The sequence below is a fragment of the Diabrotica virgifera genome, chromosome 1 (genome assembly GCF_917563875.1).
Source record: "Diabrotica virgifera virgifera chromosome 1, PGI_DIABVI_V3a".
In the NCBI taxonomy this organism is placed as follows: domain Eukaryota; kingdom Metazoa; phylum Arthropoda; class Insecta; order Coleoptera; family Chrysomelidae; genus Diabrotica; species Diabrotica virgifera.
Genome location: NC_065443.1, coordinates 210,767,549 through 210,783,616, shown reverse-complemented (window position 1 = coordinate 210,783,616; position 16,068 = coordinate 210,767,549). Strand labels below are relative to the sequence as shown.

At 33.0% G+C, this 16,068-nt stretch overlaps 2 protein-coding genes across 5 annotated transcripts in view; one reads left to right on the top strand and one right to left on the bottom strand.

The window, feature by feature from the left end:
- The window catches only part of LOC114346117 (E3 ubiquitin-protein ligase RNF19A-like), a 500,767-nt gene that overhangs the window by 280,978 nt on the left and 203,721 nt on the right, over positions 1–16,068 (bottom strand). The window lies entirely within an intron of this gene.
- Positions 9,710–15,249, top strand: LOC114346251 (uncharacterized). The gene is made up of 2 exons (XM_028297026.2): positions 9,710–11,673; positions 15,225–15,249. The coding sequence occupies exons 1-2, from the start codon at positions 9,710–9,712 to the stop codon at positions 15,247–15,249; spliced, it is 1,989 nt and encodes a 662-aa protein (XP_028152827.2).

Here is a 16,068-nt window from a genome sequence, read left to right as displayed (position 1 = left end):
AAGAAAAATATAAATACTATAGCATTGAAACTTGCTCAACAGCTTCACAGAACTATTGCATCGTCAGCCAACATAGAAAGACGGTTGGAAGCTTCTCATCATACGGTTTACCATTCCAAACTACGTAATCGGCTAGGCCCACTAGCAATGTCAAAGCTTCTAAGCTCAATTTTTAAAGAACTTAATTCCATCAGTAATGACGTGACTGATCAGATTGATGATTTAGATTACAAGATTACTATGAGACTAAAACAGTTTTGAGAAATTGATTAACTCTTGTATGCAAAATGTTTTAAGTTTTACAATTTTTTTTCTATGTTCCGATTATTAATAAATAATAGTATGTATGTTAAAAAGTTTATATAATGTATTTAATAATTTTTGTATGTTCATTATACATATTAACAAAGTTTTAAACATAAACATAAATATGTTTAAGTAAAACATGTTTAAAACAGTATTAAAACAAAATGTTTAAAACGAAACAACCCTGTCCTGTAGTGACCCTGTGTTTGTGATCAATGATCCCAGATATAAGTATGAGCTCACAACCTCAAACCGGTCAATCAATATCGACGGAGTTACCTATATGCTAGTATGTTAATATCTACCCAAACAATAAAATTTAAATACTTGTAAAGAATAACAGTTGACAGATGACCAACTCAAGACAAAAACAAAATCCCATAAATAAACTTGCCAGAAAGCAAAACAGCAAAACAAGGAAGTCCGAGTTAGAATCATAAAAAAAACCTTTTAGATCAACAAAACAATCAAAAACAACTCAAGTGTTTAACCTCCAAGAATATTCAAAGGTGACCCGAGCATCAATAGGGATCAAAGGTACAATACCAATAAGATTCAAATTATGTACTCATTTCTATTAATGTCTGCCCATAGGTACTTACATCAAATTTTTGAATGAAAGTAATCCCTTGTTTCTGTCAATATGGATAACATAAATCTTCTTCAACTTAAACCTACGTTCATCCACTGCTGGACAGAGGATTTTTCCATTTGCTCCCATCGATTTCTACTAAAGGCCTCCTGCCTTTATATTTAGACAGGAATATTTCCGGGACCTGGGGATTCTTCATTCTGGCTAATGTTAGTCATACCTTTCTGTATGCTACTTCGTTATTAAGTAGTGTACCTTGAATTTTGTCCTCTGATCTGTTTTCTACTAGCAGATTCTCCATGTTCAGCTACCTTAGTGGTCAGCCACGTCTTGTAAAAGTCTTTTTTTAATAACAACTAGAAATTTATAGTTGCGGAAAGGATCAATAAATAGTTGTCAGTATTAAAAAACGGATTATATTGTATTTATGTGTTCAGTGACACCGTGACCTTTTACAGCCACTGAACTCTGGCCGATTACATTGCCGTTCCTGTTTTATTATATCGTCACTGTAGCTGATAAATCAGTCATATGCAGTTTAACAATAATAATTATTGTAGATCATCAGATTCATGTTTTCAATAAATATTTATATACAACATAAACAGAATATGTTTATACTTAACCAAAATATCATCATCAAGAATATCAAGTTTAATATAATAATTGTTATCTGTTTCTCGAATATAATACAAATACAATAAAATAAAATTTGTTTGGTGTTTTAGAAGCAATCTGATTGTGTATGATTAAGAATAGGGCATCGCAATTTATATTAAGGGTGCCTCTGATAAAGTCAAAAAGTCAAGACGTGGTCTGTGGACGAAAGCAAAACAATTCTTGGAGATGACTCCCCACGGTATTCGAAACAAGACGTGATCTCACGAAAGAATACCTTTGGCGATACAGACAAAAATGCAATAGATCTCTCGAACATCAAAAATTATTATTTAATATGAAATAAAAATGTAAAAATAAGACAAAACTGTCTTATTTTTCACTTAGAACAGAGAGCGCAAACCAGCATCTAAATCGACGATTCCAGGAAAATGGTCGATTTTCCTGGAAAGTTTTCAATTAAATATCTTTTAGGAATATTTTTAATATTTGTCAATATTTTTAATATTCCTGTTAGGTTGAAAACTTTAAAACGTTGACTTTCAATTACCAGATGCTAGACACCTACTCCATGAACGTAAGTTGCAACGCGGGGATAAACTTTCATGGTTTGGTCACTTCGAGCAGAGAGCAGCAGGCCTACGCCTCTCCGATGATGACTCCAATAAGAGTCGAAAATCGTCGATTCAGAGTGCTGGTTTGCGCTCTCTGTTCTAAGTGACAAATAAGACAGTTTTGCCTTCGCATTGCAACTGAATAAAAATGGTATACATTTTTATTTCATTTTATATTGGTTTTACTCCTATGAGTAACTAGGTCCATTTTACGTTGGAATTTACTATCTGAACAGACGGGGTCGTGAATTGTAAGTTTTTTGAATTCCCTCTTGTCTTCTTCGCTTCAGCATCCATCTGGCTTGCAATTTTTAGAAGCCATGGAGGTGTTACCAAGAAACTGGTCCAATAAGCTTTCAATTAACGACGTTCTACACCTTCGGCAAAGAATTAAGGATTTGCATGAAATTTTAGTATGTTATAGTTTACTTCAAAAAACTAAGACTTGATTTTTTAAAAATTGTTTTACCGTGCCGTTTAATTACTATTAAAGGTCAAAGTTAAGTTTTAACATGGACTCTTATGGGAATTTTTAAAAAGTTAATAACTTTTGACCCAAATTTACGATTTTTAATTATTTGTGCTTAAATTAAAGGTTTTTTTTTGTAAGGAATAACATATTAAAAAATGAGGATTGTTTACCGTACCATTTATTTGTAATTTATTTATTACAATTAATTCCGTAATTTATTCCGTAATTTCCGTAATTTATTATAATTTATTTTTATAAAGTATTCAATACTGAAACATATGATTTGATTATTCTGCTATAAATGCATTGTTACCAACTTTCGCTTGCATATAAGTTCCCCCCCCCCTTTCCTCTAAGAGGCATACCCCGCAACGAAGGTGTAGAACGTCGTTAAATATCTTTTAGGAATATTTCTATTAGGTTGAAAACTTTAAAACTTTGACTTTTATTATTTAATAATTTCTTTTGCCTCTTTAGAATCGGACCCGTAGCTGAAGTATGTCCAGTGACAACAACAAATACGAAATAATATACGGCTAATCGAATTTAGTCCATTCTTTCACGGTTTTTGCTCTAAATTTTAAAGAACCGCTTGGATTGACATGAAATTTGGAATACGTATAGCTTACATGTCAAAGAAAAAAAGTGATATAGTGCCGATGTGTGCTTTTGTCCTGGGGGTGACTTTCACCCCCTCTTGGGGGTGAAAAAATGTATGTCTAAAATAAGTCCGGAAATGGGTAAACTGACTAATTTTAAGTAACTTTTGTTCTATAGAGCTTTTTCGCCAAGTCAACACTGAGTTATTTGCGAATGAATATCTTCAATTTTCAACAAAATAACCACATTTTTAGACGGTTTTTTGCAAATAACTCAAAAAGTAAGTATTTTGTCGAAAAAAACGTTCTTAGCAAAAATATAGCTTATAAAAAAGTAAAAAAAATGTTGTACGCGTTAGGTCTCTGGATCTCGTAGAACCAGAGTTATAGCCAATGAAAAGTAGATTCATATTCACCAAATTTCAAATAGAATATTTCGACGTGAAATATCCAAAAAATTAAGCACTTTTTGGGGAAAACCCATTATAACTTTTTTAAAGTGTTTAAAAAAGCTGTATTTTTGTTTTTACAAAAAGTTTCTAGCATTAAATTTAAACAAGTTACGCTCAAAATAAAGTTGGTCCCTTTTGTTTTTGCAAAAAAAAATCGGGAAGACCACCCCCTAATTAGCAACTTAAATGAAATTAATCGTTACCGCTTCACAAATTATTTTACTTATGTTGTGTTTATATGATCTGTAAGTTTCATCAATTCAAAGTGCTTATTTTTGAAAAAATTTGGTTTCAAAGTAAAATTTTTAAAAATTTAAATTATGAAAAATATCTTTTCTTTCAAAATAACTTAAAATTGTTCGAGATACCAAAAATCGCGAAAAACAAAAAAAAAGTCAGATTTGCTTTTCTGAATATCATGTATTTTTTTGTTTTTCTGTTAGATAAAAATTGATTAAGATTTGGTGTTTCTAAATTTGCATACATTCGTGACCAGTTGACCAGTGACTCGTTCAACCCCTCTTAACTACAGCGCTTTCAATAATAAGGACTTTGAACCGATGAAACTTACAGATCATATAAACAATATATACACGAGTCAAGAAACTTGTGAAGTCGTAACGATTAAGTTCATTTAAGATACTAATTAGGGGGTGATTTTCTCGATTTTTTTACCAAAACCAAAAGGGACAAACTTTATTTTGAGCGTAACTTGTTTAATTTTGATGCTAGAAATTTTTTTTATAAAACAAAAATGAAGCTTTTTTTAAATACTTTAAATAAGTTGTAATGAGTTTTCCCCGAAATATGCTTCATTTTTGGTTATTTCACGTTAAAGTATTCCATTTGGAATTTGACGAATATGAACCTATTTTTATTAGCTATAACTCTGCTTTTACTAGGTGTAGAGATGTGATATATACACCATTTTTTAAAAAATTTTACAGGCTATATAGTCCTGTCGCCACGGGGGGGGGGGGGGGTACAACGGCCTCCTTAATTCAGATGGACTTACCCAAGTTTTTTTTATGTATTTTGACCCGTGGAACACGAATTTTTTGGGTAACAGTTGATCCGGATGTCAATAAGATTGTTATAAACAAAGAACTTGAGGAATTACATAGCAGCGATTTTTCGCAAAACCAAATATTTTTTTGTATTTTTTGGGTGATTCTCAGCAAAAAATGGTCTTACAAGTTTTTTCGTAGGACGCGTAGTTTTCGAGATATACGCGGTTAAACTTTCAAAAAATCGAAAAAGTGCAATTTTTGAACCAAAATAACTTTTGATTAAAAAATAAAGTAGCAATTCTGATTACTGCATTTGAAAGTTCAAGTAAAATTCTATCGGTTTTGATTGTTTGCATTGCTAAAAAATAAGTTTTTATTTGTTAAACAAAGGTATAAACACATAGTGTTTCCCAGGCCCAATGCATGCGTTTTAATGGACGTAATGTACGTAGAAATTCTGTATGCGCGCCTACTCGTTCGATTTCAAATTAGAAATGCATTGAAAACATCATTCAATCACTATGTGTTGATAGCTTTGTTTAACAATAAAAAGACTAATTTCTAGCAATGAAAATAATCAAAACCGATAGAATTTTACTTGAACTTTCAAATGCGGTAAGCAGAATTGCTATTTTATTTTTCAATCAAAAGTTATTCGGGTTCAAAAATTGTAATTTTTCGATTTTTTGAAAGTTCAACCCCGTTTATGCCAAAAACTATGCATCCTACCAAAAAACTTGTAAAATAATTTTTTGCTTAGAATGACCCAAAGAATACAAAAACATGTTTTGTTTTGCGAAAAATCGCTGTTATGTGATTCCTCAAGTTCTTTGTTTATAACAATCTTATCGACATCCGGATCGACTGTTACTCAAAAAATTCGTGTTCTACGGGTCAAAATACATAAAGAAAACTTGGGTAAGTCCATCTGAATTAAGGAGGCCGTTGTACCCCTACTGGCGACAGGACTAATATTTTTGTTAAGAATGTTTTTTCGACAAAATACTTACTATTTGAGTTATTTGCGAAAAACCGTCTAAAAGCGTGGTTATTTTGTTGAAAAATTGAACATATTCACTGCCAAATAACTCGAAAAGTATTGACTTAGTGAAAAAAAACTCTATAGAACAAAAGTTACTTAAAATTAGCCAGTTTATCCATTTCCTGACTTTCTTTGGACGAATATTTCACCCCCAAGAGGGGGTGAAAACCACCCCCAGGGCCAAAGCACATATCGGCACAATATCACTTTTTTTCTTTGACTTGTTAGCTATGTGTATGCCAAATTTCATGTCAATCCAAGCGTTTCTTTAAAATTTAGAGATTTTGCAATATTTTACCGTTAAAGAACGGACTAATTGGACTTGATGAGAAGATGTCTTCAAATTACCATAAGGTACAGAATAAGAAAATATGGAACAGGATGGAAGCAGAATGCTGAATAACAAAAAATTGGAAAATGGAGCACTACAATAGTACGATCGTGTTCAAAGAATGCCAGATCACAGGTGGCCAAAAAGAGTAATGAATGGGAACATCCAGAAAATAGACGGAAAGACCAGCTGTGAGATGGAAAATATGTATAGAGAAGGCGATGATGAAGGGAGATCCAACAGAAGTTGACTCGGAGGATAAATATCTGTTGAGGATTAAAACAGCGAACTTATAATGGAAAAATGCCAAAGAAGAAGTACTGTTCAAAAATTTTCTAAGAAAAACTTGTAACCCCTATCTGAGTACAAATATGAGAAAATGCAGAAGAAAAAAAAAGAAGACGATGGAGTTGGTTGGCTTTGAATTATTTTAACTGGTTAAACCTAAGCAGTTACTGGTCGCATGCTTACACTAATCGGTCTAATAATGCCGTATCGTCTATGTATCGCAGATTGTCAATTAGGGGAGTGCAATTAGAACGAAAACATGCATTGTTTCGGAAAAATTCAAACAAAAAACAATATATTTTTCTAAAACTTTTTTTGTTAGTTTATATACATGTTAAAGTAAAAAGTTCTACTCGCAGATTTGGCCGCTAATTGTTTATTAATTGTTTAAACAATATCAATTGTTCTGTATAAATAATTTTAAAAATATCGATAAATTAATTATTTTACTTTGATAAAATATGTTTCTATTTTGTTTTTGATTATGCTGAATCCGAATATGGCATTGCAATTTGAAAATTCTTATACAGAAGCTCTTATACAGTGTGTCTGCGTAGCTAGGAACCACATGGAAAACTTTTTTATTATCAATTTTACGAAAAAAAGTTATTCTTAATAAAATGCTCTGGATAGTCAAAAATCTAAAACTCAACCATCAGATATCAAATTTTATCAATTTTATACGAGTTATGTCAAAAATATAAATTTCGTTAAAGAGCAGTACCTTTATATTCCAGAATATCAAAAAATGCTATTATGAAAAGTTGTTTGAAATTAGAAACTATGTCTAAATATACAATTACATCATTCTAATCGAAAAAAAAAATTTCAATTTTTTCTCAAATTACGGATACTGATTATCATTTTATTACAATTATGATAACTATTTTATTATCACTTTCACGAAAAAAAGTTATTCTTCATAAAATGCTCTCACTGGTGTAAAATCTAAGATACAATCATCAGATATCAAACTTTTTTAATTTTATACGAGGTATGTAAAAAATCGATCGGATAGCTCAGTGCGACTAGCGGCTGACCCGCACTTCTCTTCGACGAGAGGTACGAGAGTTCAAGCCCAAGCCAGGCCATCGGAAAAACAAAAAGGCTAACGCGCCAGTATAAAATTCTAAATATGAATCTGGCGCTTAGTCTGGAATATGCGGGCATCTGATCGACCTATGAGGGAGCAGTACGGCAAGAGATAAGGGCTTGCGGCTCGGTGAAACTCCCCCATAGATCCCTACCGAAGGGCGTTGACGCCTAAGAACGGTGTATACATACATGTAAAAAATATGAATTTTTCTTAAGAGTTAAGTGCCTTTATTATTCACAATATTTTAATTAGAAGGATGTAATTGAACACTAAAACAATTTTTTTAATTTCAAACAACTTTTCTTAATAACAATTTTCGATATTGTGAAATGTAAAGGTAGTTTACTCTTGAGTGAAATTCATATTTTTGACATACCTCGTATAACATTAATTAAATTTGATATTTGATGATTGCATCTTAGATTATATACGATGCAGAGTCTTTTATAAAGAATAACTTTTTTTCGTAAAACTGATAATAAAAAAGTTATCAATAGGTTCCAAGTTACGCAGACATACTGTATAAGAGCTAAAAAAAATTTTTTTTGCTGAACATTTATTATTGTTGAAGTTTATTATTAAATGTATTTTAGGTAAGTTTACAGAAAAAAGTTTTGATCACTTTGTATAAACATTTTTTTAACTGGTAATTTTTGGTTTTTGTATTAAATTTTTGTTATCTTTCTTAATTTTCTTAAAAAGAAATATGTAGTTTATTTCATTTCTAAACTAAAATAATTCAGTGTATTTTAAAGATTACATCCTAAGATTTAAAAAAGCACTTACAAAACTGTAATAGATCTGTTCAAACTTGAGTAATACCGTCTTAAAATGGTGGTAATTCTATAAAACTACGAAGATTTCAAAAATTACATTTTTTGAGACGTCATATCATTTGAATTAAATTTTTCAGATTTTTTTGAATGAAACATCATTTAGTAAGATGCTTGAAAGGTAAGTTGTGCAAAATTGAGAGTGTATTAGTTACGCATTTTTAAATCATTTTTAAACAAAATTCATGTAAGGCTCACTTTCCGCTCACACCGTACTTATGCCCATACATTTTATTTCTTTCTATTATAACCATAGAATAGCTTAATTATTCTTTTTTCATGTTCAATTTGTAAAATTTTCAAAGAATTTCATTAAAATAACTCAACCGTGCACTTCGCCGTACGTTAGTTTACAGTGCGCCAATGTTTGTGAGATTGGTGACTTTAGCGTTATAAATAAAAAATTATAGAAGATACAGATTTAATTTTAGAAAATTCAAGTTTTTTTTGTAAAATTTTCTGAATTTCTCAATGGTCAAGTCAGTTTTTTTCTAAAATTTATATTTTCGGAGTTATTTTAAAAAAACATCTAATTTCGTAGTTAGGGTTAAGTTAGTTAGGGGTTAGGGTTAGTTAAACACTCCCGTAAATAGTGTTAAGTACATTGACTTTGAAATTTATTAGACTCTGCCAATTATTGTACAAGTGCGTATTACCGAAGATTGCCGAACGAAGTGACCCAAGTTCATTTGCCAGGGTTACTGGGTGACGAAAAAGTACATAACGACGAGAATACACACAAAACCAACGCTTCGATGAACGAACATTTTTACTCCTTACATTCAAGTTATTGTAATTTGTTATAGATCTGTTGTATTAAAATTTACGTGAAATTCTGAAAATTCTTCACCACATCCACATCTATTGGTCCTTCGAACAACGAATCTACAGTGCCAGCAGAACTACAAAAGAAAATAGCAGCTTTACATTCTACGAACCGACGTCGTACTTGACCCGCTGTATCAACCCCAGGAAGCTACATTATTTACAACACTGAATACTGAATCCTTTTTATAATTTCACATTTTTTCAGTCTCTATTTAATAAATATTTTAAGTACATGAGTTTCAATCTAAATTAATATATTTATTTCGAATAGTGACATATTTGACGTTTTACCTACTCTCGTATTCATTGTGAATGTGCTAGCTGATTTTTTATTTTATTCTGACAGATCGTAACTAAACGTTAATAATAATTCTTACGTACATAATAATTGAATTACAAAACATTTATTTCCGTTTTCTGCACTTGAATAAATCATTTCTTTTTATTTAATTACATTCATCGAAGATCAAATATTTATTTCTTGAAACATCAAACACAGTTTGATTGTTTATATCTGTATAATATACGTCACATACATTAGATTACTAAAATTACATAATTTAATTAACATACATACATAATATTTAATTATTTTGTATCCTCGTACATTTTGGTCATATTGTCAAAAATGTCAGACCAAAACAAAACAAAGAGAATGGCCACTAAAGGTGCTCTTACACGTTTAACAACATATTTTCGAAGTATAGAAAATAATGAAATTATCGACCTCGTAGATTTAGAAATGCGATTATTCAAAGCCGAAGGGCTTTTAGATGTTTTTAATGAGGTTCAGATGCTTATTGAAACTGATGATCCTGACTGCGAGGAAAATTATGACACATTACATGCCATTGAAAGGCAGACTTTTGAGGACAGATATTTTAAAATAATATCTGACATCAAAAAACTTATTTTATCTAGACGACCTACTGAAACGTCTGATTCACGTAGTGTCAATGGTTCAATAGCAGCTAGGCCTACAAATACAAGCAACATTAAGTTACCTCCATTGAATCTAGCTACATTTGATGGATCGTTTGATCAATTCCTCTTCTTTCGCGACAGTTTTAATTCTATTATTAATGATGATACTTCACTTTCCAATGTACAAAAGTTTCATTACTTACGTCTGTCATTACGTGGCATAGCTGCCGACACTATTAAATCTTTGCAAGTCTGCGATGCAAACTACGACATTGCTTGGAGTTTATTGATCGAAAGATTTGAAAATAAACAGTTACTTGTAAACAATCACATTAAAGCTCTCTTTAACCTACCACTAGTCACAAAAGAATCAAATCAAGGTCTCAGACAACTTCTAGACAATACACAAAAACATTTACGTGCTTTAGAAGTTTTAAAACGCCCCACTAAACACTGGGATGATTTGATTATTTATTTGTTAACAACAAAATTTGATAACTCAACAAGACGCTCTTGGGAGTCACAAAATTGTAAAGACAACCTACCAGTTTTAGATGATTTACTGAAATTTTTAAAAGAACGATGTCGTATCTTAGAGTCATTAGATAACTACAATGATAATAAACAGGATCAAAATTCACCACGATACAAAGGTAATAAGTCTGAAACAAGAGCCTTTGTTTCTAACACAGAGAATAGGTTTAAATGCAACTTTTGTAACAAGGAACATAAAATATATTATTGTCCTGACTTCTTAAAACTAAATCCTACTAATAGGTTAAACAATGCAAAACGTCTACGTTTATGCCTTAATTGTCTTGGCACATGCCATCGTACTAAGGATTGTCGTTCTACTGGTTGTAGAAAATGTGGAAAGATCCATCACACTCTGTTACACTTCGAGAATTCACAATCCTCAAATTCAGTTTCCACAGAAAACAATTCTTCTCAATCTTCATTACCTTCCAATGTTCCAAACACTGGGCTGCAGTCAAATGAATCTACTTCTACCTCTAACTTCTCTTCAACACATCATATAAGCTCAAGTGTTCACACTGCTATTAAACCGTATATTCTACTCTCAACTGCTGTTGTTAACGTTTTTGACAAGTTCGGCAACTCACATAAATGCAGAGTACTCTTGGACAACGGAAGTCAATCCAACTTTTTATCTGAGAAATTTTGTGATATTTTACAACTTTCAAAGGAAAAAATCAACACTTCGATCTCGGGAATTAATCAATTAACTCACAATATTAACTTCCGGACATCACTAACATTTAAATCAGATATTAACAATTTCTCGAAAAAAATATCTTGTCTAATTTTGCCCAACATAACAAGTAATTTACCTTACATACACATCAATCGTTCCCAGCTCAATGTTCCAACAAAATTACTTCTAGCTGACCAGAATTTTGAAAAACCTGGTCCAGTAGACCTTCTTATTGGAGCTGACACATTTTGGGATATTTTAAGCGTGGGACAAATCAAACTTGGTCCTGGGTTACCGATCATTCAAAAAACCACTCTTGGTTGGATAATTTCTGGCCCAATTCCAACAAATATTCAACACCACCCCCAACATAATTGTTACTTTTCTTCTACCAGTGAATTAGATTCACAGCTCACAAAGTTTTGGGAACCAGAGGAGTGTCCTAAAACTAAGTTTGTTTCCGAAGAAGACATCTATTGTGAAAATCATTTTAAGCAGCATATTTCTCGCCATTGTGATGGTCGTTTTATCACTACTCTTCCACTAAAGGAATCTCCATCAGTTTTAGGGGATTCTCTAACTACTGCCAAAAAACGTTTTTTAAACTTAGAGAGAAAACTTGAAAATAACATTCAATTGAAATTAGAATATCATGACTTCATACGTGAGTACATTAAACTTGGTCACATGTCCCTAATAAATGACACTAATGATAATTCTGGATTCTTCTTACCTCATCACTGCGTTTTAAAAGAAACTTCAACCACTACAAAGTTAAGAGTTGTATTTGATGGTAGTGCGAAAACTACCACAGGCTACTCATTAAATGACATCATGTATGTCGGCCCTCATTTACAAGATAATTTATTTTACATTTTACTTAGATTTCGTCAACATAAATTCGTACTGGGTGCAGATATAACTAAAATGTATCGTCAGGTTTTCCTTACTCCTGAACAACGTTACCTTCAAAAGATCCTTTGGAGATTTAATAAAAATGATGAAATTTCTGCTTATACACTGAATACTGTTACCTACGGTACTGCATCAGCAGCGTTTCTTGCCATTAGGTCTCTTCATGAAATTGCTCATCGACATATTTCCGAATACCCAAAAATTTCCTCTATAATTTTGCACGATTTTTATGTAGATGATCTATTAACTGGTTGTGACACATCGGAAGAACTCCGAGAAATCAAGGAAAATATTTCATATTTATTATCTTCCTACGGTTTTCCTCTGAGAAAATGGACTACCAATGATTCGTCTCTACAAAATCATTCTGATCCTGATTTTTTGCATTTTGGTTCTGACGAACATAACAAAACACTAGGATTACTTTGGAATCCGTCTTGTGATTCCCTACAATATTCTATAAATATCTCCACAATTAACTTAAAGATTAGCAAAAGACAGATTTTATCCTGTACAGCACAAATATTTGATCCTTTGGGGTTACTTTCACCCGTAACAGTTACATCGAAAATTATTCTTAAAGAGCTCTGGAAACTCAAGATAAGTTGGGATGAATCTGTTCCTGAAAGTATTTACACACTTTGGTCGAAATACTACTTCGAACTTACAAAATTAAACACTTTAAAAATACCTAGACATGTACTTTCTTCTAACCCAGTTTCTGTTCAACTTCATGGGTTTTCTGACGCCTCGGAGGCGGCTTACGGTGCATGTATTTACATATGCTGCACAGATACATTTGGAAATTACACTTCAAATCTTTATTGTGCTAAAACTCGAGTTTCTCCTATGAAACTTGTAACCATTCCAAGACTCGAACTTTGTGGGGCATCACTACTTTCTGAACTTGTCGAAAAGGTCACTTCATCTGTAAATGTCTCCTTTAAAAACATTACGTATTGGACTGACTCTAAAATTGTTATTTCATGGATAAACACCTCTCCCCATTTACTTAAGACTTTTATAGCAAATCGAGTCTCACAAATACATAAACTGACCAACCCTGAATTTTGGAAATATATTAATACTTATGATAATCCAGCAGATCTACTGTCACGAGGTATAAGTCCTTCTTCGCTCAGTAATTCCCACATATGGTTTCATGGCCCTTCTTGGCTCACTTTGCCTCAAGAAGAATGGCCTCAATATACAAAACATCAAGAAGTTTGTATAACTTCTGAATTACCTGAACTGCGTAACAAAACTCTTGTGTTTCATCACATCAACAACGAATTTACCTTTTACTACAAATATTCTTCATTAAATAAACTAACACGCGTCTTTGCTTATGTCTTAAGATTTAAAGACAATCTGTCGATTCATAAACATTTACGAATAACAGGTCCCTTGACCACAATAGAACTCAATAATTCCCTTTTAACCTTAATTAGGTTCGTACAACGTCAGTCATTTCCATATGATTATGATGCACTTTCCAATTCCAACCAAATTGACAAAAGAAGTAAACTTCTTGGCCTAACTCCATTCTTTGATACAACAACAAAATTAATACGCGTTGGCAGTCGTTTACATCATTCGTCATTTGATTTTAACAAGAAACACCCCATAGTCCTACCTCAGAAAGATCACCTCACGATACTCATTGCTCGCCATGAGCATTTGAAACTTTTACATATTGGTCCTCAAGCACTTCTTGCTTCCTTAAGAGAAAATTACTGGCCAATATCAGGGCGCAATTTGGTTCGAAAAATTGTTCGTGATTGTGTCCGATGTTTTAGATTTAACAATAAACCCGAACAGTATCTTATGGGCAATCTTCCGGAGTCACGAGTTACCCCTTCACGTCCCTTCACGGTTTCTTGTGTCGATTATGCTGGTCCCGTTTTATTACGAGATAGAAAGGGTCGTAATTACAAAACTTCTAAAGCTTATATTGCTCTCTTCATTTGCTTCGCCAGTAAGGCTATACATTTAGAAGTTGTCAGTGATCTCACGACAGAATGCTTCTTAGCGGCATTACGCCGATTCACGGCCCGACGCGGTAAATGCTCCGAAATATTTTCAGATAACGGCAGCACTTTCGTGGGAGCAAATAATGAACTCAGACAATTTTTTAACACAAATGCTGATCACATTATTACAGACCTCTCAATCGACGGTATTCAATGGCATTTCATTACTCCACGTGCTCCCCACTTCGGTGGATTATGGGAGTCAAACATTAAATCAGTTAAGCACCACATGAAACGTGTAGTAGGTAATGCAATTTTAACATTTGAAGAATTTACCACGGTTTTATATCAAATAGAGGCTTGTCTCAATTCTAGACCACTCTATCCTCTTTCTAATGACCCAAACGACCCTAACCCTCTTACTCCTGCACACTTATTAATTGGATCTTCATTGACGAGTATACCACAACAAAACTTAATGGACATTAATGAAAATCGTCTTTCAAGATTCCAAAGGGTGCAACAGATATTACAGCACTTTTGGACAAGATGGTCCAAAGAATATGTATCCCATCTTCAGCAGCGGGTCAAGTGGAAGGAGAATTGCCAACAGCTGATCCAGCCTGGACGCATGGTTCTAGTAAAGGATGATGGACTTCCTCCCTTGAAGTGGCAGTTAGGCAGAATTTTAAAAACTTACACCGGAAGTGACAATATTGTGCGGTCGGTTGTGATAAAGACAAACTCTGGTGAGATTAAACGACCGGTTGTGAAATTATGTGTTCTGCCTAACCAAGATCAATAACTTTTGTTTGAAAACTATAATTAATATGATCTTTGACTTTTTCTTTAAGACTTTTTATTGAAACCCGGTCTTTGGGGTTTCAAGGTGGGGGAGTATATGTTAAGTACATTGACTTTGAAATTTATTAGACTCTGCCAATTATTGTACAAGTGCGTATTACCGAAGATTGCCGAACGAAGTGACCCAAGTTCATTTGCCAGGGTTACTGGGTGACGAAAAAGTACATAACGACGAGAATACACACAAAACCAACGCTTCGATGAACGAACATTTTTACTCCTTACATTCAAGTTATTGTAATTTGTTTTAGATCTGTTGTATTAAAATTTACGTGAAATTCTGAAAATTCTTCACCACATCCACAACTAAATAGGGATACCGTTATTTTAGATTTTTTATATGGCAGTAAAGCACAGTTTAGTACAACAAGATAGCATAGAGTGGAAATTGAGAATCCTAATACATACTAAAACTAAAAGAATATAAGAACTACTTAAGTATACAAAGATTTAAATAATTATTAAATTATTTTACATTTTGGTATTGTCAAATCAAAAACTAAAGGCGGCCAGTCACGGTACTTATGCTGGCCACTCACTTACGGATATCGAAGAGGCCATGGCATGCAGGCCAGGACTGAAGGCCGTTATTTGAGTAGTTAAGTTAATGAACTGAAGTTGAGACGCCACACACATGCAGTTTTGTGATCGAGCGTGCCAACGCCTTTACGAAAACTGCATGTATGTGGTGATTTAGTCTTCAATTAACCGCCTGTTAGTCGCTCGGCCTCTTCGATATCCGTAAGTGAGTGGCCAGCATTAGGTGTGGTTCGGCAAAATCGTCGATGATATCAATTCTGCAGTACTGCAGCAGACAGGCCAGTCTCTCTGTGGCCAAATTGTACCGATCTTGTTGGATGCAACGGTGACTGAATTAGTCTTTAGAGATGAACACTCCAATTAATACTGAAGCTATTTTGTTACAGTCAACTGTAACAGTTACTACATTAGTAATGATCTAAATTAACATCTGACTTTATTTGTACGACTACTTTTTACTTAACAGAATACTTGTCGATTATACAGTGATGAGCGCACTAATAACCGGCAAAATAGCTCAAAAGATGGAAAACAGAATACAGTGCGAAACAAAAA